The sequence below is a fragment of the Drosophila teissieri genome, chromosome 2R (assembly GCF_016746235.2).
Source record: "Drosophila teissieri strain GT53w chromosome 2R, Prin_Dtei_1.1, whole genome shotgun sequence".
NCBI classification, from domain to species: Eukaryota; Metazoa; Arthropoda; class Insecta; order Diptera; family Drosophilidae; genus Drosophila; species Drosophila teissieri.
In genome coordinates, this window is record NC_053030.1 from 5,501,000 (window position 1) to 5,526,473 (window position 25,474).

The 25,474-nt window shown below is 45.0% G+C and overlaps 4 protein-coding genes across 8 annotated transcripts; 2 read left to right on the forward strand and 2 right to left on the reverse strand.

Moving 5' to 3' along the window:
* Nucleotides 1-169: 169 nt before the first annotated feature.
* Nucleotides 170-17,681, reverse strand: LOC122613062 (tyrosine-protein kinase Drl). The gene is made up of 4 exons (XM_043787036.1): nt 17,218-17,681; nt 1,076-2,393; nt 548-844; nt 170-433 (listed from the first exon to the last, which is right to left on the reverse strand). Exons 1-4 carry the CDS (start codon nt 17,321-17,323, stop codon nt 322-324), a joined length of 1,833 nt encoding a protein of 610 aa, XP_043642971.1. The 5' UTR covers nt 17,324-17,681; the 3' UTR covers nt 170-321.
* A 565-nt stretch (nt 17,682-18,246) lies between these two features.
* LOC122612903 (protein pigeon) lies at nt 18,247-22,045 on the reverse strand. 3 transcript variants are annotated; one of them, XM_043786776.1, is made up of 9 exons: nt 21,908-22,045; nt 21,445-21,849; nt 21,081-21,382; nt 19,860-21,023; nt 19,571-19,803; nt 19,297-19,511; nt 19,006-19,230; nt 18,506-18,667; nt 18,247-18,447 (listed from the first exon to the last, which is right to left on the reverse strand). In XM_043786776.1, the coding sequence occupies exons 1-8, from the start codon at nt 21,969-21,971 to the stop codon at nt 18,528-18,530; spliced, it is 2,748 nt and encodes a 915-aa protein (XP_043642711.1). In that variant the 5' UTR covers nt 21,972-22,045; the 3' UTR covers nt 18,247-18,447; nt 18,506-18,527. The 3 variants fall into 3 exon arrangements, with proteins under 3 accessions (XP_043642711.1, XP_043642710.1, XP_043642712.1); XM_043786777.1 differs by lacking the exon at nt 18,247-18,447 and adding an exon at nt 18,781-18,927 and having other exon boundaries at nt 18,529-18,667; XM_043786775.1 differs by having other exon boundaries at nt 18,248-18,667.
* A 336-nt stretch (nt 22,046-22,381) lies between these two features.
* On the forward strand, nt 22,382-24,274 carry LOC122612896 (tubulin gamma-2 chain). Its single transcript, XM_043786765.1, has 4 exons — nt 22,382-22,524; nt 22,588-22,790; nt 23,017-23,607; nt 23,673-24,274. Exons 1-4 carry the CDS (start codon nt 22,476-22,478, stop codon nt 24,201-24,203), a joined length of 1,374 nt encoding a protein of 457 aa, XP_043642700.1. The 5' UTR covers nt 22,382-22,475; the 3' UTR covers nt 24,204-24,274.
* A 447-nt stretch (nt 24,275-24,721) lies between these two features.
* On the forward strand, nt 24,722-25,293 carry LOC122612897 (male-specific sperm protein Mst84Dd). 3 transcript variants are annotated; one of them, XM_043786766.1, is made up of 3 exons: nt 24,722-24,869; nt 24,921-24,989; nt 25,048-25,293. In XM_043786766.1, the coding sequence occupies exon 3, from the start codon at nt 25,051-25,053 to the stop codon at nt 25,192-25,194; it is 144 nt and encodes a 47-aa protein (XP_043642701.1). In that variant the 5' UTR covers nt 24,722-24,869; nt 24,921-24,989; nt 25,048-25,050; the 3' UTR covers nt 25,195-25,293. The 3 variants fall into 3 exon arrangements, with proteins under 3 accessions (XP_043642701.1, XP_043642702.1, XP_043642703.1); XM_043786767.1 differs by having other exon boundaries at nt 24,725-24,869; nt 24,918-24,989; XM_043786768.1 differs by having other exon boundaries at nt 24,764-24,869; nt 24,930-24,989.
* Nucleotides 25,294-25,474: the final 181 nt, after the last annotated feature.

The following is a 25,474-nucleotide window of genomic DNA, read 5'->3' on the forward strand; positions in this document are numbered from 1 at the left end:
TGTGTTTCTTAACAGGGTATTTATGTTTTTCAGATAATCCTAGTTCTTGCATTGAAATGTCACATGTCCTTACTAACTAAATATATAACTAGGAGCTATGTGGATAGACGTTCCCAGGCCACTTTACCTTGTCCCACCTAATCCACACTTCTCATAAGTCGTTCGTACATTTATGTCTGGGGAGCTTCTACAGCCCCAGTACTTAGGCGCTACCATTTAATATGTCTTTGGGAACAAAGTGGACGACGTGGTCTGCTGGAAAATCTTGCGACGTCGCCTCTTGTTATATTTACAGGTCTTGGCATGCTTCAGCACCGCTGGTTAAACATATCTGGTAATCTGGGTATGGAACTCCGATAGGCAGATCTGTAGCTGACTGAACGAAGGTCGCTCAGTTGGCATGGAGGCCCAACAATAAGCCATAATGGTGAAGCTGCAAAGATTGCAAAAGATTGCGTTAGTATTATAAGACGTCGAACAACGAACAACATTATTCATAAGAGCTAAACAAAATAAAATGCATAAGTGGACAGGAGAAAATACTTACAGCTCGTCAGGACAGTTGAAAGGCTGGGCCAGTCTGTATCCGTCCTTGAGATAGTGCTCCATCTCATAGGGATCGATCTCGGCGTAGGGCAGTTTACCCAGAGTGCACATTTCCCACATGAGGACCCCGAAGGACCACACATCACTTCCCTCGTTATAATGCGACTTTTGCAGGGCCTCCAAGGACAGCCACTTGATGGGTCGGTACTCGCCGTCGCCCAGAGAATTGTAGTCGCCCGGGAAGAGATCGCGACTCAAAGCACTATCAGTGAGCTTTACACGAAGCTGATCATCAATACTGGGGGAAAAAAGAAGGCAAATTAAATATTATTTATATTGATCTCCAGAGATTTAAAATACGTTTTCTTAACTTCGTAAGCCCAAATTATTAGCAGAATAAGCCAGTTAGTCAATTAATTCGGTCAATTAATTTGAATAGAACCTTAACTCTTCTTCAATATTCCCGCAAGATCCACCCTTCAAACTTATTAAAACTTATATCGCAGCCCCATTGCAGGGGAATACTTACACACAGTTCCTGGCCGCAATGTCCTTGTGGATGACGCCGTGGTTGTGCAGATGCTCCATGGCCATGGCCAGTTGTGAGCCCATGAGCACCGTCTGGATGGTGGTGACGCTCCTGGCGTACGACGGATCCTGCAGGAAGCTCTTCAGATTCCTCACACTTCCGGTGGCGGCATAGAGCACAAAGGGCGTGGCATAGTCCTCGATGGAGATGCCCAGAACGGAGAGGACATTTGGATGCGAGGCCTCGTACAGCATCATGGACTCCTGGAGCAGGAGATTCACTTGCAGCTGGCTGGCGTGCTGAGCCACAGTCTTGACCAATACCTCCTGGCAGTCGTTATAAGTGCCGCGATAGATTCGCCCAAAGCTTCCCTCCTGGACGAGGCAGGAGAGCCGGACGCGGCACTTTTGGACTGTCAGCTCTTGGAGACGGCGGTTGAACTCCTCAGGCTCATGCTCATATTCGCGAAAGGGCCGCGTCAGTGTGGCATATGTGGGAGTGATGGTCGATGGGCATACGTAGATCGAGTTGTGGGCAGTCGACGATATGGTGGGCAGTCTCTGGAAGCTGGAGGTCTTGATGAGATGCACTCCGTTCGAGGGATGTCGCTTGGAGGGACCCTTGGCACAGTAGGCTATCAGGATGAGGGTGGAAACGAGCACCAGGGCCAGGATGCCACCCACAATTAGTGTAACCAGGCCACTGGCCGGGGGCACCAGGTTCTCCCTCAACATCGGGTCAAAGTCCCGCTTTGACCCTCCCGAGTTTCCACGACCCACCGGCGACTCTGTGACCACAGGGCGCTGCTTCTCCGGCGCCTGGTGGCCATTGGCGACCACATGCGCATCGTTGCGATCCACATAGTGAATATCTCCGCCATGTCCCTTACGCGCAGTTTGCAACAGGTCCAAGTCATCGTCGTCGTACTCCTCGTGCGCACTATCCTGCTCCTCCCTCAAACATATTTTCTTCCTTTTAAAGATTAGATTCGTATTGTTGTTGGTCGCCCGATCCAGGATCACCTCCACATTAATGGTGACCGTGACCTCGGCATTCCTGGTGCCCGAGCACTTGAGCGCAATGCCCCATGTCTGCGGTTCCATGGGCACATCTCCGATCCGGGATATGTTCAGAATGGGCCGCGGCAGCACTTCCGTGTCCGACGTGGCGATATTAATACTGTATGGCAGTGGATGGTCCACCAGGGACTGCCACGTGAAGGTCACGTCACTAATGTTCGCCGGCACGGGCACGGCGAAGTTCAAGGCGTAGTCGTTAATGGCTCCCTCCCGCACGTAGTAAAGCTCCGCCGAGACTCCTGCAAATGGATGAAAAAAGGGTAAACACATTTAGTACACTTGCAAAAATTATTGGAAAATGTATCTTAGAAATGTATCAATCAAACTAGAATTAGCACATTGAATAAAATAACGATTGGGGACGAAATACTGCGATTTTCTTTCATGTGCATGCTTGTTGCACATCACCTAAGCCCATACGCCAGCGATAATCCCGCCCAGTCGGATCGAAATTAATGATATACTTTTGTGGGCCAGTGAATTGGAGAAAAACTTTTCGCTCAGTCACTCGACCCGACTGCATAATCAATCACAAGGGATAACAGTTTTCTTCTGCTCATCGAAGGCGTGGAAAATTGATTTTCCTCGCTCTGGATCGGAACTGAGAAAATATCTGTCGTCCCGGACACTTTAGTGACATATTGAAGGAGTTAAATGGCATGCTGCGCTGCTAAAGTGATTGTTATTTTTTGCTGTGCCCGCTTCTGGACCCTTTTTATTGCGGACAGTCAACAAATAAGTTGGCTAACAACGACGGGATGATGGACGAACGACGAACGTACAGCCCTCGAGCCCGGAGGAAAAACCTTCATTTTCCAGCCAAAGTGAGGCCTATTTAGGAGCTCCGGCTGGCACCTGTTCCTGCCTCACCCTCCACTTATCCTTATCTGCAAATTGATCGGATAGTTTTGACAGGTCGTGTGTTCAACCTGCAACTGTTACCTGTCCAACAATGCATTTTTAATTAAATTAGCCGTGCGTTCGGGTAAGGGATCGGGGTGAGGTCCCCTTCCTTCTGCAACTGTGAGGAGGCGCCTCCATGGGATACACAATAAATCAATCAAATTATAAAAAGGGAAGGCAGAGCCCTGGCCAAGACACGCGACTCCCTTTCGGATGTGGCATGGAGGGGGCGTGGCCGTGTGGGCAGGTTAAATGTTCATGCTTAATTAATGCTGATGTCGCCGCTGCTGCTGCTGTGTGTGTATGTGTGTGAGTGTGTTGCATGTTGCTGCTGCAGCGTGTTTATTTTAGATTTTTATCGCAGTCGCGGCCCGGCCGCAGTTACATTTCATACTTGTACATTTTATTTTAATTTATGCCACTTATTCCTCGGTCTATTCATGCCACCGGGAACTAGAGGAGCGCATAAAGCGGTCCGCATTATAAACACATATATATCGTACTAATTAGTGGGGCAAACCCCAGGCCCCCAGACAAGCCCCTCTCCGCCGCTCGCACGCTTCGTTTGCACTCTGAAAATGTAATTAGTAAGCCCTGCGAGTTGAGTTGAGTTGAGCTGAGCTGAGCCGAACTGAGCTGAGTTCAGTTGCCAGGGGGAGAAGGGAAGGAGTTCGAGGTCTAAGGGCAGATATGAGAAACTGTCGCATAATGAGCCCTGCTAAGCCAGATAGAGAGCTCGTGATAACTGCAGAGCCGCCGCGGTGCGGGGTCAAAGGGTTAATGGGCCGGAGACATGTGAGGTGCAGCTCATTAAACAGAAAAAGAAGTGGATGTGTGAGCGGATATAAATGCGACGATAAGAGCCCGAAAGCAGCTCGCTGCAATCCTTTCTTTATGAACTCAAACCACATTAAATGGTTTATAAGCACAGTTTTAAACAGTCGCGAAAATTACTTTTTTACCTGTTACCACTAAGACTAATCTGTACTATCACTGCACACATACTCGTATTTAAGTAAGCCGAAGTAGACCAACTACTAAAATTGCGGAACCCTTTAAAGACAATCTTTATTTGGCCGTCAATTCCTATCAGTGGCCCATTCTAGCATTCAACTTTGAAAACAATTACAATTAAAATTCCGCAGATGTAAAACTTTTCCACCCCCGCTTCGCTCGACTTCTAACACAATTATAGGCAAGTAATAGCAATTTACTTTGAGCCACCCATCGCCCACAACCCCTCGAACTCCCCTCGCTACGCGTTTTGCATTTCAACTTGGTCTGGTGCTAATTAGAGCTGATTGCCCAACAAATGAAGTCGATGCTGCGGATGTGGGAGCGCTGGGAACACAGGGGACACAGGTGGCTCGAAGGAAAATCGATTTGGCCAACATCAATCAGGGCAAAGGCCGAAGGGAAAGTGGTGGGAGACGGCGCCCCAAAACTTCCACTTCCACCTCCAGTGCCAGTGACACATAAATTCAGCGCTTGGAGAAAAGTAAAAGTTTTTCAAGCTGAGCGAAAATAGTTACCAAGTGCAGGAAATATGTCTGAAGGGGAGGAAAAGCAATTGCTTTTCTCGCTGGGTGTTGATAAAAATAAGAGAAAAGAGCGAGGGAAGGATTTGAGTTTAAGTACAGCCATTTTTGCTGAACTGACGCAAAAAGGATGAATGCAATTCAGTTAACAGTTCCTCGTGGAAACTATTCTTTACTATCTAGCTGGGAATTTCCGCACTTCTGGACAAGAATTTAAGTTTTCGATCAAGGTCCTGTTTCATATTTCAGCAGTGGGTACCCCAAAAACGATTTCGCATCCCTAAATCTTTAAGAATCACATTTTGCAGGCCAAACGAGGGCGATTTGAATTCATGGCACGACATCTATTTAATTTCAATTACAACCCTAAAAATGCCATAGCAAACGCATCAACCAAAAAGGGAAAACTCTTCCACACACATGCAGAGATATTGTGGAACAAAAAAAAAGAAAAACCCCATTTTTTGCGCTATCAACCGAATATTCCCCCCACCCCAACTTCCTTTTCCTTTCAGCAACCCGTCCAGATCCTAATTTATGCAAACCCAAGGCAGACAGACATGAGCGAGATTTCCAAGCGAGGACCAGACTGAAACCCAGACCAGAACATAGTGGGTAGTGGGTAGTTTGGATATCATTTTATGCTTTCTTAACATATTTTTTGTCGTTGTTGGTTGCTCGCCCACATTGCGTCATTCGCTGGCTGGGGATTCTGGCTGGGGATTTCGCAGGCCATAAATCCGAAATTGTCTTTTGACACATGAATATGTTGTGCATTAAACCCAGACAGAGGGACCGAAAAGCAAGGGGGACACCCCCGTCGAAAGTCAGACGACATTTTTATTACCATCTGGGGGATGCTCCATCTTTCGGGGGACCCGCGGCCGATGATGACATTCGTTTGGGCATTGGCCTAGAAGCTGATGCTGATTTAGGGTCATTACCGCGGGCCAACTCTCTGTTTTCTTTGGCGGGAAAAGGCTTGAGCCGAACTCTAATGGGCTCTGCCATTTCAATCTGCATACGAGCGCAGAAGGCCCGGAATTTATCTGAGCCAGAGGCTCAGGGTACATCGTAACCCAAGCGGATTCAATTTGCTGGCCTCGGCTCCATTTGGAGGAAAGGGAGTACCTATTGGGCCTGGGAACCGCATAACAACATGGCCGTTGTGCCTATCATGCAACTTGCAATTCACAAAATTATATGTTAGTCGGCGAGGCTGATTAAATCGGAGGCGAGTCGAGTGGTCCGGAATCTGAGCTCAAGCTAACCACAAAAGGTCAAGAAAGGTCGGAAAAAAACGAACTCAGTACACGGAAAAATGGTAATGAAAAAATAGTTGATATATAAAGTATTCTCAAATTGTATATAAATATAAAGGGAATTTACTTAATAAACTCTTAGTTTTAAATGAACAAGTGAATATATTAATGTGGCTCGATTTAACTTAACTTAACGATTTAACTGCTTTTCTCCCAGTGAACAGTCGGCCAAGGAAAGGTAATTTTTATGCCCAAATGGTCATGATTCGTGCTCGACTGCGTTGGCCCGACATTTGGCCAAGTCTCGTCTGGCCAAACAACTTTACTTCACCCGGCTACGATCCACGGAGCGTCAGAGTGTAAGACAAACAAGCCAAAGGACATGTGGAGTGACTGCGACTGACAGTCGGTGTGTGCCCCCGGCAGATTCCTCTCCTGTTCCCACCAGCCAACTCTGTGGCAACTTCATCCAACGTCCAGTAGCTGCCAAGTATTTCTATTTGTATTTCATCGCCCCGGTCGAGCAGCTGCAATTTATTTGCCTTGGTCTTTGCTCTTTCATCTTGGGGTTCTGGTCTGATACCGCTGGGCGGTATCCCAGGCTCCTTACCTTATACCGCGATACTGAAGCTCTTCCTAAGCCATGGCTCCATGTGCCTGCAGCTCAGGCCCCACCCGAGCCCCACTCGTGTGTTTTCCCTTACATTATCACCTCGACGCGGCCTGGTGCGATGGATATGGATGCTCTCCTCTGGTCAAGACCATAAATTCCGCGCAGAAGGCGGGCTGTGGTGCATAAATTATGTTGCCAACTGTTGGTGGATCTCTATGACGAGGCCCATAATAGAAACGCATTACATTTATGGCGTTTGCCTGGCCTTGGGCAGAAGAAGCCTCGTTACGTGAGTCTCGATCTTCAATTAAAAATGTAAAGGAGCAAGGATCGTAACTAGTTGCGAAACGATATTGCATCGCCTTTTGTTTTTTAAATGGCTTTGAACCATCTATCAAGTAAGAGCTAATTAGAGCATTTTATGCTTGAACTCCATAAATAAAATTGTGTAATATAGAGAGCCAACCCTGCGTTATAGGACGAAAAACAAAGTTAAAGTGCATTGAAATTGTTTTGATAAATTAATATATATTTAACTCCAGTTATTAATGTTGGAAAACTGTACTATAACAGACGCCCAACGCTTTCCAGTTATTTTCCTCAGGCTCTACGAAACGATTTCCAGAGCACACTTATAAGTCCTTTCCTGACTGAAGCCCATTTGGGTCAAGGCAATTAAACAGCTTAATTATTCCACCACTAATCGGTAATTAATCTAATGCCCAAGCTACTTGGCTGATACTCAGGACCAAGTCCTTCGAAGAGCACTTGGGCAGGTGCACAGTAGAACCACAAATGTTGGGTTAGTGGATGGCTGTGGCCTCCATCAAAGGCGTGATAGGGAGTGAAGTGAACTGAAATGAAGTGAAGTCTTATTGACTCATAAAAAATCAAAGGGAGCATTAACGGGCGGGCTCTTAAATTTAATGTGATTATCTGGAGAAGTTAATGTGATTATTATCCGTGCGATAGCAACCGACACCTGCAAAGACAACGGGGAATCCAGTTGATGTGGCAAGACCCACCCACATCCATCAGTCCTGCCTCCGGGCTCCACCCTCGACTGGGATTTCTGCCATTAACTTGCCACTGGTGCCAAGTTTTTTATCAATTTCGCAGCGAATCCACTGAGGAAAACATAGTTCTAACTTGGGTTTATTTTGTTCGATAAGTGATTTCTGCTAAAGTGGTAGGAAAATATTACTGACTATAGGAACTGGATTACTAAGTTACTAAGTTATTTTTCGTCATTTCTCTTAGTGTGTTTTGCCAGTCTTTTTGCTCGAGCTGCATTGCGTGACGTAATGAAATTTTTATCACCTCTGGTTGAGGGATCTCCGAATCCGTCTGTATATCGGTGTCTAGGCGCTGTCATAAAATTTATGGTAAGTCATAAAGCGAGGGCGGTGGACCGACCACCACGAGGCAGGGACAGCAAATGGGCTGCTTAGGATTGGCAATGGGTGGGGTTTTTTGGGGCTTGGACTGGGTTCTCTGGGGGGGAGGGACAGGTGGCACCACCTACACCGCCTCCACCACATCCACCACCTGGCTGGAAGATGGAGCCCCAAGCGTTGCCCTGCGGTTTGCTGGCCGGGTCTGCTCGGGTCAGCTCCTAATGTGTGCTGTGGATTTGGATATGCATCCAGTCTCTGTCGCCATGGGTGGCCCATGGTCCATTCCGCAGTCAAAAGACAAAAAGACGCAGTGTGTGTGTATGTGTGTGCTAAGTAAACAGCAACTTCCTGTGCTGAAATTTAAGCCCAAAAATTTATGAACAATTTTGACAAGGCAGTTGGGTTTTTGGCCAACGCCGGAGGAGCCTCCTCGTCCTCGGGGCATCGTTGAGAGCCCAAACAAACAGTGGAGGGAACGGCAGTGGCGGATCGTCGGGGAGCGAAACGCACATATTTTTCAATAGCACCCCAGGGATGCGGTAATTTATGACTCTGACCGAGTGAGGAGCTCTTGAACCTCCAGTAGTATTGACTTTTTGTTGCGGACCAGCTGCCCGGGCTACAAACAAGAACAAAGAGCAGAAGGCGGCAGGCGTCAGGCGGCAGGAAGAGCAGATTAGCATTGTTGCATTGGCGTAGGCGTTGCTGCCACTGAAGTGGACATTGTCACCCATGCCACCTCCCCAAAAAAAGTGGCTGGTGGCTGGCCTCCACAGAAACTTTTCAGCTTTGTTTGTTTCGAGTGTTTTTTGGGTCAGGCAAATACATACACACATATATATTTGGGTTCTGGTTTGTTTTCATTCGCCGTTGAAAAGTGGTTAAGGCTCTATCATCTTGTAAACGTGACGATGCAGAAGGGAGAAAAATAAAACGGAAAATCCAACCAAAAAGTGTAAACTTTACCACACACGACGCTGAATCAGAAGCTTTTCTCCGCTTTTCCCACTGCCGCCTTTCTCTACTCTGTTTGGCGGTTTGTTTCACTCATCAAGTCCGGTGGATAAGGGAAAAGCAGAAAAAATACATCCATATGTTAAGATCTGTATAATTAACACAGCTTAGCGGTGAGATAATTGTATGCGGGTGTTTTTAAGTAATTAGTAGGACGTTAAATAAATGTTTGTTTGAGTGGGTAAGTGGTAAGCATACTAATGACGTACTATGAAAACAAGACCATGAAAAATGCAAGCGGGCAAGAGCTAACTAGGTGTTTAGCGACTTTTTTTAATATGTAATCCACCCTACTAGCAACGATGTATCCATCATATTGGCTGGCAAATTGTTTAATGACACCTAATTGCTTAAAATTTTGAATGCTCTTTATTAGACACTCAAAAGAGACACCATGTGAAATTGACTTTGAAGTGCTCATTCGACTGGGTGCATCTAATAGATTAACATTTGAATACACTCATTCACTTATTCATTCATTGGTAGCACCCCTGGCTTATGCCGCATTTAAATATGTTAATGATTATGTTGCCAAATGGCCACTCACCCCCGAACAACCAGACATTTCACGCTCCACACCGAGGAGAACCCAACGAAAACAAGCCCGAGTTGGGAACACTCACATATCATGGACGGATGGGGGAACAGACATGATAATAACCGCGACTAATTCACGGAAGAACGCAGAGCGAATTGCATTCGCTGTGGAGCGAATCAGGCGAAACTCCTGGCAGTGCCCCATGTTCTACCCTCTAAGTAAATGAATTTTATAAATACTCTGCTCATCGCCTAATTAAACTTAAAATAAACCGCAGCATAATCAGGATTCTGCGGCCGTCTCCTTTCCACTCCGCATCTTCACGTGCCATGTGCAGTTTTCATCGGGCGTGACAGGAAAATTACGAACGCAGATGCTGATAAAGCAGGAACTCTTCACTGTCGTCAATTGCAGACATAAATTATATAGGCCAGGCTATGTCTGCTGATCACATAACCCCGATGGAAGAGTGAAATAATGCTGGCTTTATTTCGATTTGCGCGGAATTGTAGGGCAGTCGATTGGCACATGTCCGAGAGTGTGGAGATCCATCATCCCCAACTGACAGGGCGCATCCAAAGTATCCAATATCCAAATAAATGAAACAGAAATTTGGGGCAATCGAACGTACAGCAGTTTCGAAATTTGTTTATGTGAGAGTTATGAGACTTAGTTTCAGCTCGACTATGGTCTGGACAAAAGATTTGTTTTTACGATGCCGAAGAAAAACGTTCGGAAGTTTAAGCTGCTTTCAAAACTTTTGTTAAACGTGTTCCCCTTGGCGCATTAAATGGTTTTATTCTCCATTGCTCCAATATATAATATATAATATATACACCATTCAGTTTAAAAGTTCCATAATTAAACAGCACTTAAAGCCTTAAAGTTTTAAATTCAAACATTTTTCACACCATGTAATAGCAGTTTATATGTATATAAAGGATCCACATGTCTAGAAAACAAATAGCGACAAGTTTATCTTATATATTTACAAATATCTGCGCATTAATGTATTCGTAATAATATTGTTTTTCAGTTAGAAGAGTGGAATATAAATACGACCCCCTCTCAGCTGTTAGTTCAATCTGCAGATTATCACCCAAAAGAAACTCATTACGAGCCCTCACATGCATATCGCTTTTTTCCGCTCTTAAGAGCTCCAGAAAATGGTTAATTGCCATCCATGTTATCAGAACTCACACACAGGGAATCAGCCATATGTGTTTTCATAAAGGGAGGGGAGAGTTCCCCACTTTTGCTATCTTTTCCCTGTGCGTGGGAAGCTGGAGCTACTGCATCCATGGAAGCTTGGGCTGTGCGGGCGTGTGAAATTTTCCAATAAGCTGCATTGGGTAAATATGTGCTCATGGATTTTTGGAGCTCGAAGCGCATAATTGTGCGGAAAGTAATTAGCATTTTGTTAATGGACTCCCTGACAAACCCATAATATGCTTCATTTAGGCATCTTTAGTGCCGAATTGTGCCTCGCCATCTCGTTGAGTATCGATTGGCCGTTCATTTCCCCTCCTTCCATTCGGCAGACCCACCACATTCGATTCCCACAATCAATTCTCATATCAAATGGATGCCACACACGCGCCGGCATTTTTTCCCGCTTCCTGTCGGTCTCCTGAACGCAAAGGAGTTGCGCCAAGGAACAAAAGCGGGCAATGAAAAAATTAAATACAAAATAATAAAAAATAATTTACGGGCTCATTACGAGAGTCATGTCAAAATGGCCCGGGGTGGTGGGCAGTGACGGGAAGGGGAGGACGACGAGGCGCCCGCCGGAATTCGCCAGCAATAAAAATATGGGAATTATGACAGTGGTACAAGAGGTGGGAAAAGTACTAAGCATCCTCTGCATATCCCATATGAAATAAAATATTTTGCATAAGCAAAGTATTTGACAGTTCATAAACCGGATGTGTTCCTAGTTTAATATGGGTAAATAGACTTTTCCATAAGCATATAACTAGCTTTTGTGATGGCACACCACTGTGCGCCTGTCATCATCGGTAATGTCAGCCTGCAACATCACATCCATATCCACATCCACCCCTGCCACCAGCGGTTGCAAATAAAGCACTCAACGCGGGTTGCAGGCAGGGTTGAATGGCGGTGGGAGTAGGACCCTTGCTCACCAGGGGTGAGCGGCTTCCAGCCGCTGGAACTGGCTTGGAGACGCTGACTGCGAGGCAGGGAGGGATGGAAGCCACGGCGTGCTCAAGTGCCGGGCCCGCCTGCTTTTCATTCAGTTTGCAGTGGCAGAGCCATCCTGCCCGGCATTTCGCTTCCGGGCGAAAGTCCTCCCTCTGCGCCCGTTTGTTTGCATACGCAGTTGGTCGCCAGGACGAGGGTCAGGGACACCGAGCTGTGATTCTGGGGGAGCTGGTGCTCCCGGTGCGGCTGCTGTTTGCACGACGCATTTCTGGTCCATTAAGTTGTGCTGCTGGGAAGGTTTCTACCTTTCCAATGCCCCTCCCTCGCCATTGACATTGTTGTGTGCGACTTTTCTCACTTCGGATTACAGGGGTGGAGGGTTGGATGCGTAGGTATCCGCTAGATACCATTGCTCTTTGGTCGCGTGCATTGGCCTTTGTTTATTTAGACATTTTATTTGCAGCCTAGCCGATGCATTTGCAGGATGAGAGAGGACAACCCCCTGCTAATCACCCATCATGATTGTGGGAAAGTGATTTTACTCCAGCTTAATTACCCTCGAGCTGTAGTATTTTCGTATCCGAAAGCCCTAAGGTTATTTGATTACCTTTCCGTGCGCGAGTAAGATGATTTTGGCATTTTCCCAAGGATTAGCATAAATACAAGAGGCTTTCTTTCGACTTAATCCCCACACGCAATCGGAACTCGTTCCTGTGAAAGCCCATAAGTTTTCCACCACCCACATGTGTTTGCCATCGAAGCAAGCCATTAAATTCGCCGCATAATGGACGCAACAATTTGTCTAGGCGGATAATTGCCGGAAGAAAAAACAGAAATCATAAAAACCAAATGATAAACTCCAGCCGAAAATTGGGGAAAACGCTCAAGTCGACTGGAAGTTGTGCAACTCATTCTGTTCTTCATTCAAGGGGTGTGGGACAATGGGCGGCAACGGAAAACTCTCCCATTTCGTGTCTGACCACCACAAATCATGCAAAATCCGAAAAAAGAAAATGCAACGAAAACAGATCCCCCAGCAAGAAGTCCAAAAGAACATAAACAATTGAAACTGATTAAATTAATTTGATAACAAGTCCGGACGACTGACAGACCGAGCATTGAAGCACTTTAGATATGACTGAGGAAACTCAATTTTTCTCTGAGGGGGTGAAAATCGAGTTGATATGTGAAGGCACTTTGGGGAATTTGTGGCGTTGCTAAATTGGAATGTGAAATATGATTTTAATTTAAATAAATTTACTTTAATTGAAAGCCGGATAAATGGCCTGGTTCAAAGCAATTATAGATAGTTTAATTCGGTGTGGCTTCTTATTTTTGGTCTTTTTGGGTGCAGTTGATTGCCACAACTTATAGAGATTGACAGGGAAGTGAGCACATGGATATATTAAGTATTACTCATCACCAATTTGAAATAGTAACTTGTTAAGCCTTATGATTTTCAATGCTCATAGGATGTATTTTTGTATAATGACCGTTAGCTTAAATTTTATATATGCCATGAAAATAAATAGTAAACGTAAATGCTTCTCATATAAAATACGAAATATGGAGGAATAAATCAAATATAATTATTAGGCTTATGGCTATTGGCGACATGATGAGGCTTGCATCGTAAATTGCAGTAAAGCATATAAGATTATAGAGGGTTATTTGTTGAATCCGATTACATTTAAACTGAAACTTTTTTCGTTGAAAACTTTAACATTTTGACTGCAAATCTACATTTGCGCACATGCAGGTGCGAATGCGTGATGAACAACAAGTTGCTTATGATAATTTGTTAATTGTCACCCTCAATGGCTCCTGAACAACGCTCAAACAAACACAACATCCGCCAATGATTTAGTGATTTAATTAAGCGCAAGTGGTGGCCTTAATTACGTAACCATAACCGATTTTTGTTAACGCCACATAGTAATATTATGCAATACACGGGGATGAAGTGAAAGCCAGAAGAGGGACAATGACTAGCCAAAAGCGAGGAGGTGAGGGAATGAAGTGCACACAGAAAAACGAATCTAGAAATTACAATTTGTGTATATGTACATATTATATATGTTTTGATGGCACAGAAAATAAAAGATATTTATAAATCTTCCATAGGCGAAACCAAATTGTTCCATTAAGGCTATCGCAAATGTTCATATTTAAATATATATTTTTAGTTCATTCGGCTTTCCTAACATGATTTATATAATATCGAGTGACAACAGATAATTCCGCCCGACTAGCGAAAAGTGTGCAAAATGAGTGCTGTTGGCACAGAAGTTGCTGCTGCTGCTGCTGCTGTTGATGCTGCAGCAATTGATGTTACTGTTGCTGTTGCTGCAGCAGCTGATGTCGTCGTCCTGTTGTTGTCGTCACTGTTGCATCGACATTCTGCCTTCTGTTTCTGTTCTGTGCGCGTTGTTCATTTGCCAATTACGCGTTTAACTCTGCATGAAGCCAGACATAACAACCTGGCAACTGGATGGATCGGTACACGGAGGAAAAATCCCAAAAGTTGGAGAAGAGTATTAAAAGCTCTCTATCCACCAGGAATCTACCATTTGGTACGAGTTCTGGTTGCAGAGTACTTCAGAGTGATTCCAAATCACAAATATAATGAGTATTTGTATTTCCAGTGCTACACAAAAGTTGGTCCGGTGTAGACAGGAGACAGGGGACAGGAGACAGGTGGCAGGTGGCAGGAGCAGGGGCAGCCGCTTGTTTGTGTTGTCGGGGCAAGTTGGCAACACATGCCGCACGCTCTGGCAAATCTAATGCCTTCGGTTCCAACTGCAGCATTAATTATTCCGAGGGTGAAATATTTTTGGCCACGCACGCCAGAGATTTCGCCCGAACTTTTGAGCCCTGGGATGCAGATGATGGCGATGATGCTGCTGCGCCCTAATTGAGTTCGCATTACTTGGCGAAATATGTTTTGTTGGGCGGAGCAAATGCTCTTGCTTTTATTAGCCAAACGTGAGTTGGCAACAATCTCCATTGTTCGCCGGCAAATCATGTTCATTTCGAGATGATGAATCTTTCGGCCCGCGCCAGTTGAAAGTGTCAAACCATTTAGAGAGATGGGGTTGAGATTAGCAAGTGTTGATAGACAGACCCAGAACGTGACTGGCAACGTCCATGGGTTACGTGGATAAAGGATCTGCTCAGACAGCTGGCAGGGATACAAAGTTGGGCAAAGTTAAAAGCCCCATTGAGTCAAGTGTGGGGGAAAAGTTTTCAGAGTGTCGATGCTATGAGCAAAATTATGAAAGGGGTGGGTATATGAATTTAATTGGTTTTCTTGCTATATGCCTGAGCATTATCTGCAACAAAGCATGGGAGATCAGTATCCTAAGATGAAGTAGTAGTAATTCCCTTTAGATAACGTGTTTCCCCTGATTATCCACACCCACACCCGACTACTTTCGAGCTGTGTTTCACCCAAACCCCTTTGGTCACTCATTGCAGCCGCAAAATCCATCAACTGCACCGACTTTACATATCCGCTCATTTCGCTAACGAGCTGGGCCACAGAGCCACCGAACCAAGAAGACCCCACCACCAGGCCTGATCCACACCTGACATGGTTTGCATAGAGCACAGCAATTTGGGGCGCACTCCTGGATGGAAAAGTGGGTGGGCCATGGGATGGCATGGCGGCGTGGCGGGTTATGTGTGCTATGGGTATGGATGTTAGCCTAACGAACAGTGAATGCCATGCCGCAGCTGCATGGAAGTGCATGGAGCTCTTCTTCGGGCGATTCTCCTTCACTCTGCTGCTGGGTTGACAATTTAATTGATGTGCACTCACACAAAGGCTTTTGAAGCGACCGCTAAAAAAATAAAGTAAAATAAAATAAAATAGAGTGACACCTACCCGGGCGTTGCGAACACACAGTGAAGGTTCGGAAAGTAGGTCAGGCATGCAACCCGCTGTCAGCGCTGAATAATTGGAGAGGGTATCGCCACCCAATCCCGAAAACCAAAACCAAAACCAAAACCGAAAACCCTTCGGGGAAAGTGCAATTGGAGGAGTTGGGCGAAAAATGAATAGCGGCCACCGCTTAATGGGTTTAATGCTGATTTCGTTTGACACTCGACTGACACAACTAATAAATTTCCCCGAGCCATGTCAAGTGGAAAGCCTCAACTGGCCATACATCCCATACCATACCATTCTATCTCACAACATACCATCCCATACCATTCTATCCCACCCACTTGCCGTATCGCCTTTGATTGATTGTCTGCTGGCGCTTTTAACTGATAGCGAGGTGAGTAGTCGCGCAGCCAGGACACTGAGGCCAGAACTCCAATCAAACATGAATTACGACGAGTGGCAGACGGTGATAACCGGCTAGATTAGCGCCTGATTAGCAGCCCGGCACTGCAGCTCAAATATTTACCCAGTTATTCACAAGTGACGCGATGCAATCTGTGGCCCTACTCCGAACTCCGAACTCCCAACTCCTGACGCCCATCCATCAGCCACGGGCACAAACACGCGAGTGTTGTAAATTTTACAACATAATTTTTGATAATTTTTCCCTATCTGGACCCCCCGATCCCAAGAACCCACTGCTCCAAGAACACCCCTTGCCACTGCCGAACAAACACTTTGCATGTGTTTTATGATTCCACATGGATGTGGCCCAACTTGGGCCGCTTCACCCTTTCCTTTGGGCTACTGATTTATTTTTTATATTCACTGGGTTGTAAATTCTTTGTCTGGCCCTGTGACACATTGTAAAACAATTTTCCCCACTTTTATTAGCTTGGCAATCTCTTCGACAGAATTTGTGTGTGTTTCTTTCTGGTGGAGAATGGCTTGGGTCGAACCAAATGAGGTGGGAAGATGGAGAAGAATAAATATAAAAGTAGATTAAAGATACTTGGACATCGGTCTCAAGATATCCCAAAGCCGATTAGCTTATCCAAGTGGAAACCTGGTTATTAGATGCATATAAACAAATCTGTTTTGATAAGGGCCAAAAATCAGTCACTCGGATTTGTATAGCTGCTCAAAATAGTATTCATTTATGTAAAAAAAATATGTTAAAAACAAGAGAGTAAATATAGTACTTTTTTTATATGCTTCTATACATATGCTTCTAATTTTTATTTATATAATTTACAATTATGAAAGAAATGTAGAAATTATTTGTAAGAACAAAACGGAGCAGTACAACAGCGGTTAGACAAGGAAGAATCTACTTCGCAGGCGAATTCAATTAAACGTTAATGAATAAACATAAGTATTGACAATAAATCGTTTGAGTATTTCTATTTATCGAGACAAGCCTACCAAACAATTAAATCAAAGATACAGAAAACATGCTCGACAAATAGAAAATTTCCTCAGTAAGCTGGCCAATTTATAGAGAGAAAAAGCTGGTTCATAGCTCCAAGGCCAGAAACAATTAAAGGAATATTTTATTTACGTAAAAAGAGTAAATAATCCCAGCAAGTCGCTATTCGATTGCCCAGGAGCCAAGCAAGAAAATTCCGGCTTGGCATAAATCAAATTTGATTTAAAGTCGGACGCACACAAAGTGGCAAATAATTGCCAAGTTAATTGAAAAGCCAAAAGGCGACTTGAGTTGTGAAAATCAACACGATTACTTACCGATTAGACGCAGCACCTCGTGCAAGTTGAGGAAAATATTTAGATGAGCCTGACCGCTGGCGATCAGGGTCAAAAGTAATCCGATTGAGAGGAAGTTGCGGGCCATCTTTCGGATTCGATTGATCCACCGGATTCGATTCGATTAGTCGCAATGAGAGTTTAAACTGTAGTTCGGCTTTTCTTCCGATTTTCTATTTCCGTTTTGGCACTGGCTAAAACAATTTAATTTCCGCTACACTGCTGTTCACTTTTTGCGCTGCATTTGAATTTTATGAGCGTCGCGTCGCGTAGATTTCAATCTCGCTGATTATTACAGGAATTATTTGTCAGAGCATTTGGCACTTTGCCTTCTGGCCGGGAAACTCAGGCGCACATATTTCCCAATCAGTCCTGTCTCTGCACCCGTTTTCCTCGCTTTTCTCGCCGTTCTTCCGCGTTCGATTCTCGTTTGATGCGTTCACCGTGACGATTTTCCACAAACTGTCAACTGGATAAACAAACATTTTGCCACGAAGCGAATGGCTTCCACTCCGAGCAGAGTGGACTGTGTGGACTTGTTCTGTGGAATCTGTGGAACCGGGTGGAATCTAAAAAAAATTACTGTGGACTCTATTTCTCTTTTTTCGTTTTAGAGCGTAACATTTGAAAAGCGTCCGAACATGTTCGTATAAGAGTTGCATATAAGAGTTCGATGCATGCCGCCTCGTCGCACCTCAGATTGGCTAAATACCAAAACAGACATGTGCGTTTTGATGTCCCTTTTGAAATAAACTACAACAACTAAACTTTGTCATCCAAAATTTAGATAATAGACCGCCGAATTCTTCGAAATTAATCTATATCAATGAAGCCCCGCGAATATTAAATATATTTATATATTTTTACCATCTATATTTTTATTGTGGTTTTAGATTGAATTTTGAATTAAACTAATGTTTCCATTATAAATCGTTAGTTTATTAAAGATAGCCAGATACATTGGCCTTGCAGTAACATAAAATAAATAGGTACAAAATAAATAAATACGTACATTATTTTAGGTACACCAATAAACAACACAAATAATTTATAATTACAGACTTGGAATGTGTATCAGTCGTTACACACAATATAGGAACAGGAAATTAATACTAAACGCACACATAACCATAACTAAGACCAAAGCTGCACGAGGAAAATCTTGGGTAATACATTTGACAAATCAAATCTTTGGAATATTTGTAAACTGGCCTTGGATGGAGGGGATGCTTAATGACCGAACAAAGTACTTGATAATTTGATACAATACTTCACTAGTCTTAACATTATATTCAAGCCTCCAGTTTCAGCTGGTCGATGGAGCTTAAAGTAGTTTCAATAAGCAGATTATAGTCCAATTCGTTTAGACTGGCTTTGGCCGTCAGCAGGTCGAGAAAGGAGTCCAGTGGCGAAAGGGCTTCGGCAGTTAGATCTGCAAAAATACCAACATTTGTCCATTAGACAGCTGAACTTGTAAGTTTAATAACAACAAACAAATTGTGCAAATGGGACAACGACTGGCGAACACTGATCAGCGTTTCTTACCGGTCAGCGATGGGTATGGTTTCTACCAAGTGAGCGGGCGCTGCCTGAACACATAACTCGATATGCTCAGGACGACCGTGGTTAGAATGAAAAGCAAAAAAACCAAAAGCAGCGAGTGGCAAACCACCGTGTGGGGCTTGCCCAAAGCTGGACGAGATGTGTGGGTGAAGAGTGTGCAAATGAAAAGTTAAGTGTGTATGATCTGGTAACCAAAATAACTCTTACCGCTCCGCGCGTTATTCCGCGATTGATTCGCGCAGGCCGTTGGTCTCTGCTGGTGCAACACCTCCTGCTGCTGGCCCGACAGAATGTTGGCCGCATGTTCGCGTCCTCGGATCATAAGGCTGTCCGGATGTTGCCAGCATTTGAGAAGCCTTTGAGCACGTTGCTTGGGAAGAGCCGACAAGAGTGACAGCTTCCGCTCGATTCCCAGTGGGGAATCTTCAATATCTGGCGCAATACATACATAGATCAATGTCAAACAAAGTTCAAAATAATTATACATTTAAAACCAACCGAAAACAATGGCCTTCATCACATCCACTTGCAGTTCGAACACATGATTCTCCACATACTGCAGAAACATATCATAGCCCAGCGCCCGATAGCCCAAATAGGTAAAGAACGAGGAGAAACCCTCGGGAAGGGGAAAAGCTATCGATTCCACAGCAAGGCAATAACGCTCAAGGATTAAAAATAGGGAGTGCTGTTGATTGGCAGCCATTTGGTCACTGCAATCATTACAAATGTTAGTAAAAACGGTTAAGCTTTTAAATCGTCATTAACCCACATCAACTGAAAGCCCCTCGAGGTCTCCATGCGCGCATCTAGGCCCGCAGCTCGACAAACCAGAGAGCAAAGAGCCCGCGAGAGTTCAAGCTGCGCGGATACGAACTGGGAAGCCACCGCATGCACATGAGCTGGAGCCTGGGAGCGCTCGAAAAAGGTCTCCTTCAGCCAACGGAAGCCAGTATTGGGCTTTGAGGTGTGCTTCACCAAGTGAACGCTCAGTTCGCGCAGATACTGTAAGTGTCGGGACTTTAATATAAATGATACCTCAAGATAATGCACCAACTCACCACAGAAATGACGTGCTCCTGCTTACTGGCTGTGCATCCCTCCAGTTCGATAAAGGGCAGCACCTCGTTGCTAAATGGAAAAGCACTTCCGCTGCTATAGTCCCCAAATCCACCAGTGCCCGCGTCTGGCGAAAGGGGCGTGGTGCATCTGGACAGAGCCTCAGGCTGGTAGCATGCCAGACTAAAGATCAACTTCTCTGTTACCTGCTCAGCACTGAATCTAGGCTGCTCCTGCTTGGCAGACTCGTTGAGAAGGTCCCACAATCGAGTCCAGATATCCGTGCGGTAAGGTGAGAGGCGCTGCTGTGGCGAGAGCAGCATCATGCTGGTATTGTGCAGGGTTTCATGGGAGAGGCCCACGCTTATATCAGCTACCTTTGCGTGAATTGGTCGTGAGGCTGAAGCAGTGGTCAATGGTAGAAGCCTCATCAGTGGCTTGGCATCCTCTGGTAGCCCTCGAACAGCAGCCGCATAACTGCCAGCCACAAGAGCCTCCTTCAACAGAGCCACCGTATCTAAGGAGAGCGGACGCTCCAATATATTGTTCAGTAGCTCCGCCAACACATCCATATCATTCGAGTGCAAAAGGAAGTAGTGGATAATGCTGATTCTATTGTCCAGCGAGCTGTCATTACGGAATGCCTCTATCAAATGGGATTTGGGCACCGTCAAGGAGACTAGATCCAAGGTAGCCGCATCGTAAGCCAGGGCACCCCACTTCCGCAAAGGCACAAGCTGTGTGATATCGGGACTCCGATTGTGGGCTGCACACACGATATGGCAGTTCGGTTCGTGCTGCAGTCCCACGTCCAAGAGATGGACAAAAAAGGCGGACGAAACCAGCAGATAATGCTGGCCGTGGAGCGCAAATGTTGGCCTCAGTAGACGGGCCTTTTGCCACGGCACTCCCGGCATGACGCAGTGCACAACACAGCCGTGGTGAAGTAAAGTCACCGAGTAGGCAAAGTGCACGTCCTTCTGTTCCGACTGCATCGGCTGGTACAGATAGTAGTGGCAGACGAAAAACATTCCCGAGGTGTCCGCCAAAATGATAAGATTTAGCGAACTATCGTGCACGCGCAAGGGAACCGCATCGTCATCGTAGCTTGGAGATTCCTCTTTAGATCCATTGGGCAGCTTCGGTAAATTCAGGGGTATATTTAGCTGGAAGGGAAAGAAGTAACCATTCTGATACTTTACACTTCAAACTATAGCACATACCACTGTTTCTGTGGGCTGTTTTTCGTTGAACTGAAAGGCCGAAAGCGTGGGGCTTAAGGTGGGAGTGGTCTGCTCGCCGGCCTCCTCCCTCTCGTCCAGCAAACTTAGGCTTTTGGCCTTCGGCTTCAAGTGAATGTAGTAGAGGGCCTGGCACTCGGGATCCCACTGAGCCCAGCTAAAGGTCCTAGCCAGTGTTTCATAGGTGAGTATGCTGGTGTCTAGCCGCCAAGCGCTGCCCTCGCCTCCGCCAGTCGAGCATGTAGTGGAACTTTGTTTAACCACGCAGCTGAACTGTTTAATGGCTAAAAAAGTATCCGAATTTAAGTTATATGTGGGTAATTTTACTGATAAACATAACACCTACATTCCTCGTGGGTAAGCACCAGGAGCTTGTCCTGCCAGCAGGTGCGCGTGGCACTCTCGACGCGCCACAGGAACTGCGTCATCATCTGGCGGGTGGTGGGCTCCGAGTTAAGGGGCGTGGCCGTGCCGCCTTCGGAGCTCCTTACCTCCACGATAAAGGCCTGATAGAGCTTGCCCTCCGTTTTCTCCACGAAGGATAGCAACGTGACACTGCTATTTATCGTTGCCTGTACAATCTCACGGCACTTGTCGAGGGTCCAAAGGAGTCGCAGCTGTTTTTTGGTGGCGTGAAAGTGACCAATGCACGTCTCCTTGCGCTGATCCTCGTCCGAGTACTCGAATATCCAGGACGTGAGCAAAGACCCATCCTGTTCCTGACCCAAAATGCGCCACTCGTTTGCCTTTTCTACGATTTTTACAGACATCCATAAGGCTCTGAGTAAATAGATAGAATACGAGCTCACCTTTATAGCCCTGGCTGGCCAGGAGACCGCAGAAGTTGGCCGCTAAGTTCTCCTGCCGCAGCATTTTTGATTTTTATTCAATATTCGTATATAAACATTTGCAACGAATTTTTCAATCTGCCTGCCAGTGTGAACGTTGCGCGGTCCTCTGTAAATACCGACTCCTGAAAACCGTTACACCCAGCCATAGGGTGTGCTGTGCAATTAAAAAAGCTGGGCAACGTATGCAAACTTTTAAATTAACGAAAATTGCATATAAAATTCGATAAAAAGATAAAAAAAACAGGTATATATAAAGTGGCTAATAATTTTTAAACTCGAACATTTCATAACATGAAGAAAACTTTGATTTTGAGTATTTTAGATGTAGATTTTCTATAAACCCAACTTTAAATAAAACATAAACAATAGCCAAGAAAATAGGTAATATTAATAGGTAATTTACAGTTTGTGTACTTCTTGATCTTCAGGTATATCGATATTAATGCAAACCATTTCCATCGCCAGTTGCACAGTTATGATTTATTGAGAAAGAAATCGAAACAAACTTAACTGAGATTTTAGCAAAATGCCAAGCGAGATTATAACCCTTCAATTGGGCCAATGTGGCAACCAAAGTAAGTTCTCCAAGGCGAAGTCGAGAGAAGTCCATACCTGACCGAGATCAATCAATCCCGCAGTTGGTTTTGAGTTCTGGAAGAGATTGTGCCTGGAGCACGGCATTTCCCCGGATGGCGTTCTTGAAGACTTCGCCACCGATGGTCAGGATCGCAAGGATGTGTTCTTTTACCAGGCGGATGACAACCATTACATACCAAGGGCCGTTCTCCTGGATTTGGAACCCAGGGTCATCAACAACATCATGACCTCTCCGTATTCCAAGGTCAGTGCGAAAAAAAGTCTTTCTAGATCACATATGTATGGACTTTTGTTAATCAGTCTTGTTTCTACCAATATGAAGAACTGTTTTCCCTTGTTGGTAACAATATAATTTACAACATAGTTTATTTAACATTTTTATGTAAGCATTTCATAAAATGCACTCCTTTGCATCTTTATACCATATATTTTATTTGAATAACTAAGTATGCGTGTGTGTTCCTCTGCAGTTGTACAACCAGGAGAATGTGTTTCTCTCCAAGCATGGCGGTGGAGCAGGGAACAACTGGGCCTCCGGCTTCAGCCAGGGTGAGAAGGTGCAGGAGGAGGTGTTCGACATCCTGGACCGCGAGGCCGATGGCAGCGATTCGCTGGAGGGATTTGTGTTGTGCCACTCGATAGCCGGCGGAACCGGGTCCGGAATGGGATCTTATGTTCTGGAACGGCTTTCCGAACGCTTTCCCAAGAAGCTTATACAAACATACAGCGTTTTTCCCAATCAAGACGAGATCAGCGATGTGGTTGTCCAGCCATACAACTCGATCCTTACTCTAAAGCGGTTGACCAAGTGCGCGGATAGTGTGGTGGTCCTGGATAATACCGCTCTGAACCGCATCGCCACCGAAAGACTGCACATCCAAACGCCCACTTTTACGCAGATCAACAGTCTGGTTTCCACCATCATGAGTTTGAGCACCACCACCTTGCGATATCCCTCGTACATGAACAACAACCTCATCGGTCTGACCGCCTCCCTCATTCCCACACCCCAGCTGCACTTCCTGATGACGGGATATACTCCGCTGATGTCGGACTGCGAGGTATGATGGTGTTTTTTTTTGGTACGCAAATGGGTACGCCATTAAAAAGAGGGATCCATTTTCAGACCAAGACAAGCGTTCGAAAGACCACCGTGTTGGATGTGATGCGTCGCCTTCTGCAGCCAAAGAACATGATGGTTTCCGCCCTGACGGACAAACAGAACCGCCAATGCTTCGTCTCCATACTGAACATCATCCAGGGCGAGGTGGATCCATCCCAGGTGCACAAGTCGCTGCAGCGCATCCGCGAGCGAAAGCTGGCCAATTTCATACCATGGGGTCCGGCCAGCATTCAGGTGGCTCTGCCACGTAGTTCGCCCTACGTGCAGTCGTCTCACAAGGTTTCCGGATTGATGATGGCCAATCACACGGGAATCAGTGCGCTCTTCAAGAGGGCCTTAGCCCAGTACGATAAGCTGAGAAAGCGCAACGCCTTCCTCGACAATTTCCGCCGCGAGTCCATGTTCAAGGATGATCTCACGGAGCTGGACATCGCACGGGACACTGTTGACTGCTTGGTGCAGGAATACGAGGCAGCCACCCAGATCGACTATCCTCAGTGGAGTCCTGCCGTCGAAGCTTCGAAAGCCGGTTAATTGATAATAATTTATAATACAGCCTTCCATTTTTCTATCAGAAATAGATTCTAAGTTTTTTTTTACTTTTATCAAAAATAATTTGCACTGTATTTTGGAATCAGTGTAGGAATTAAAAAGGTTTCCGCCGCATTACCCTAAAGGAACGTTTCGCCGGATATAATTCAAACAAAAACACCAACTTTTGTGACGACGGCACGTATTGTCAAAATATTTATTTGGCCTCTAAAGTTTCTCATAGAAAACAGAACCAAATATATTTTTGGATTACAAAATATGGTTTGGTTGAAAAAAGATATCCAAACCGATAAATATATTTATTTGGAAAAGTCGTATATCTTTTTGAGTTCCTTGTGTATATATAGCCTTCGCACACTCTCCAGGTGGGCTTCGTCACCACAGTGATTGCAGTAAAAGGTACACGTATTTTTTTGATTACTTTAGGTTACTGTTTTTTTTATTCTGAAATGCGTTAATTTTTATAGACACATATGCCTCGATTTTTCATGTCATTTCACATATCTCCGAAACAGACTAAGCGATATGGACTTCCCATTCGTTTTTAAAAATTCGATGTGTTAACACCTTTGAAAATAGTTTTTGTCCAACATTTACCGGTGCCTATTGTGTTGTTTCTTAGATCCTATTTCTGTAACTAGGCCGAATGTAAGTTTTTAGTTTACGTTGCAAAAGGAACTGTCTAATATGGTTTAGAAGTCCATTTAGTTGGCTTTTTAGAAGGAAATTAGGACACCCGAATCGCTGCTCCCAAGGCAAAAGAACATTGTAAGCGTAATTAATTTAGACTTTATGTTCAATTCTTTACTATTCCTGTGCTTATCAGATCATGTGCTGCGGACCCTGTGGACCCCGATGCTGCGATCCGTGTGGCGGCTGCTACAACTGCTGCGTGGAACTGTGCTGTGTGCCCTGCACCCCAGCTTACATTCAGTGCACCTTTATGCCCTGCGGCCCCAGGGGCTGCTGCTGAAGTGGGGACAAGCTAGGTGCCGAAACATGTCCGACAATATTGTACCTGAAACACTTGTAGATACCCAAATGTCTTAATAAACGAATTCAATAAATGTAACTGCTTGTGTCAATTGCATTTCAGAAGATGGATTTTGCATTTAGACGCTCTTTGGCTAAATATGTAATCGACAAGGTGTGGAGTTGTTATATATTATATTGGTATAGTCGCACACGAAAAACAAAGTTCGTTTATTTTATAAAATTAAATCGAATAACTACAGGATATATACATGTTTTCT

What these genes read in the sequence shown, in the direction of transcription:
- LOC122612897 (XM_043786766.1), top strand. Translation starts at nt 25,051, where the DNA reads ATGTGCTGCGGACCCTGTGGACCCCGATGCTGCGATCCGTGTGGCGGC.
- LOC122613062 (XM_043787036.1), bottom strand. Translation starts at nt 17,323, where the DNA reads ATGGCCCGCAACTTCCTCTCAATCGGATTACTTTTGACCCTGATCGCC. An exon ending in CGAGGTGCTGCGTCTAATCG is followed by an intron (nt 2,394 to 17,217) that starts GTAAGTAATCGT and finishes ATCCATTTGCAG; the next exon opens with GAGTCTCGGCGGAGCTTTAC. An exon ending in TTCAACTGTCCTGACGAGCT is followed by an intron (nt 434 to 547) that starts GTAAGTATTTTC and finishes CAATCTTTGCAG; the next exon opens with CTTCACCATTATGGCTTATT.
- LOC122612896 (XM_043786765.1), top strand. Translation starts at nt 22,476, where the DNA reads ATGCCAAGCGAGATTATAACCCTTCAATTGGGCCAATGTGGCAACCAA. An exon ending in GGGCCAATGTGGCAACCAAA is followed by an intron (nt 22,525 to 22,587) that starts GTAAGTTCTCCA and finishes TCAATCCCGCAG; the next exon opens with TTGGTTTTGAGTTCTGGAAG. An exon ending in CGCTGATGTCGGACTGCGAG is followed by an intron (nt 23,608 to 23,672) that starts GTATGATGGTGT and finishes ATCCATTTTCAG; the next exon opens with ACCAAGACAAGCGTTCGAAA.
- LOC122612903 (XM_043786776.1), bottom strand. Translation starts at nt 21,971, where the DNA reads ATGCTGCGGCAGGAGAACTTAGCGGCCAACTTCTGCGGTCTCCTGGCC. An exon ending in GGCCAGCCAGGGCTATAAAG is followed by an intron (nt 21,850 to 21,907) that starts GTGAGCTCGTAT and finishes TAAAAATCGTAG; the next exon opens with AAAAGGCAAACGAGTGGCGC. An exon ending in AACAGCCCACAGAAACAGTG is followed by an intron (nt 21,024 to 21,080) that starts GTATGTGCTATA and finishes TTTCCCTTCCAG; the next exon opens with CTAAATATACCCCTGAATTT.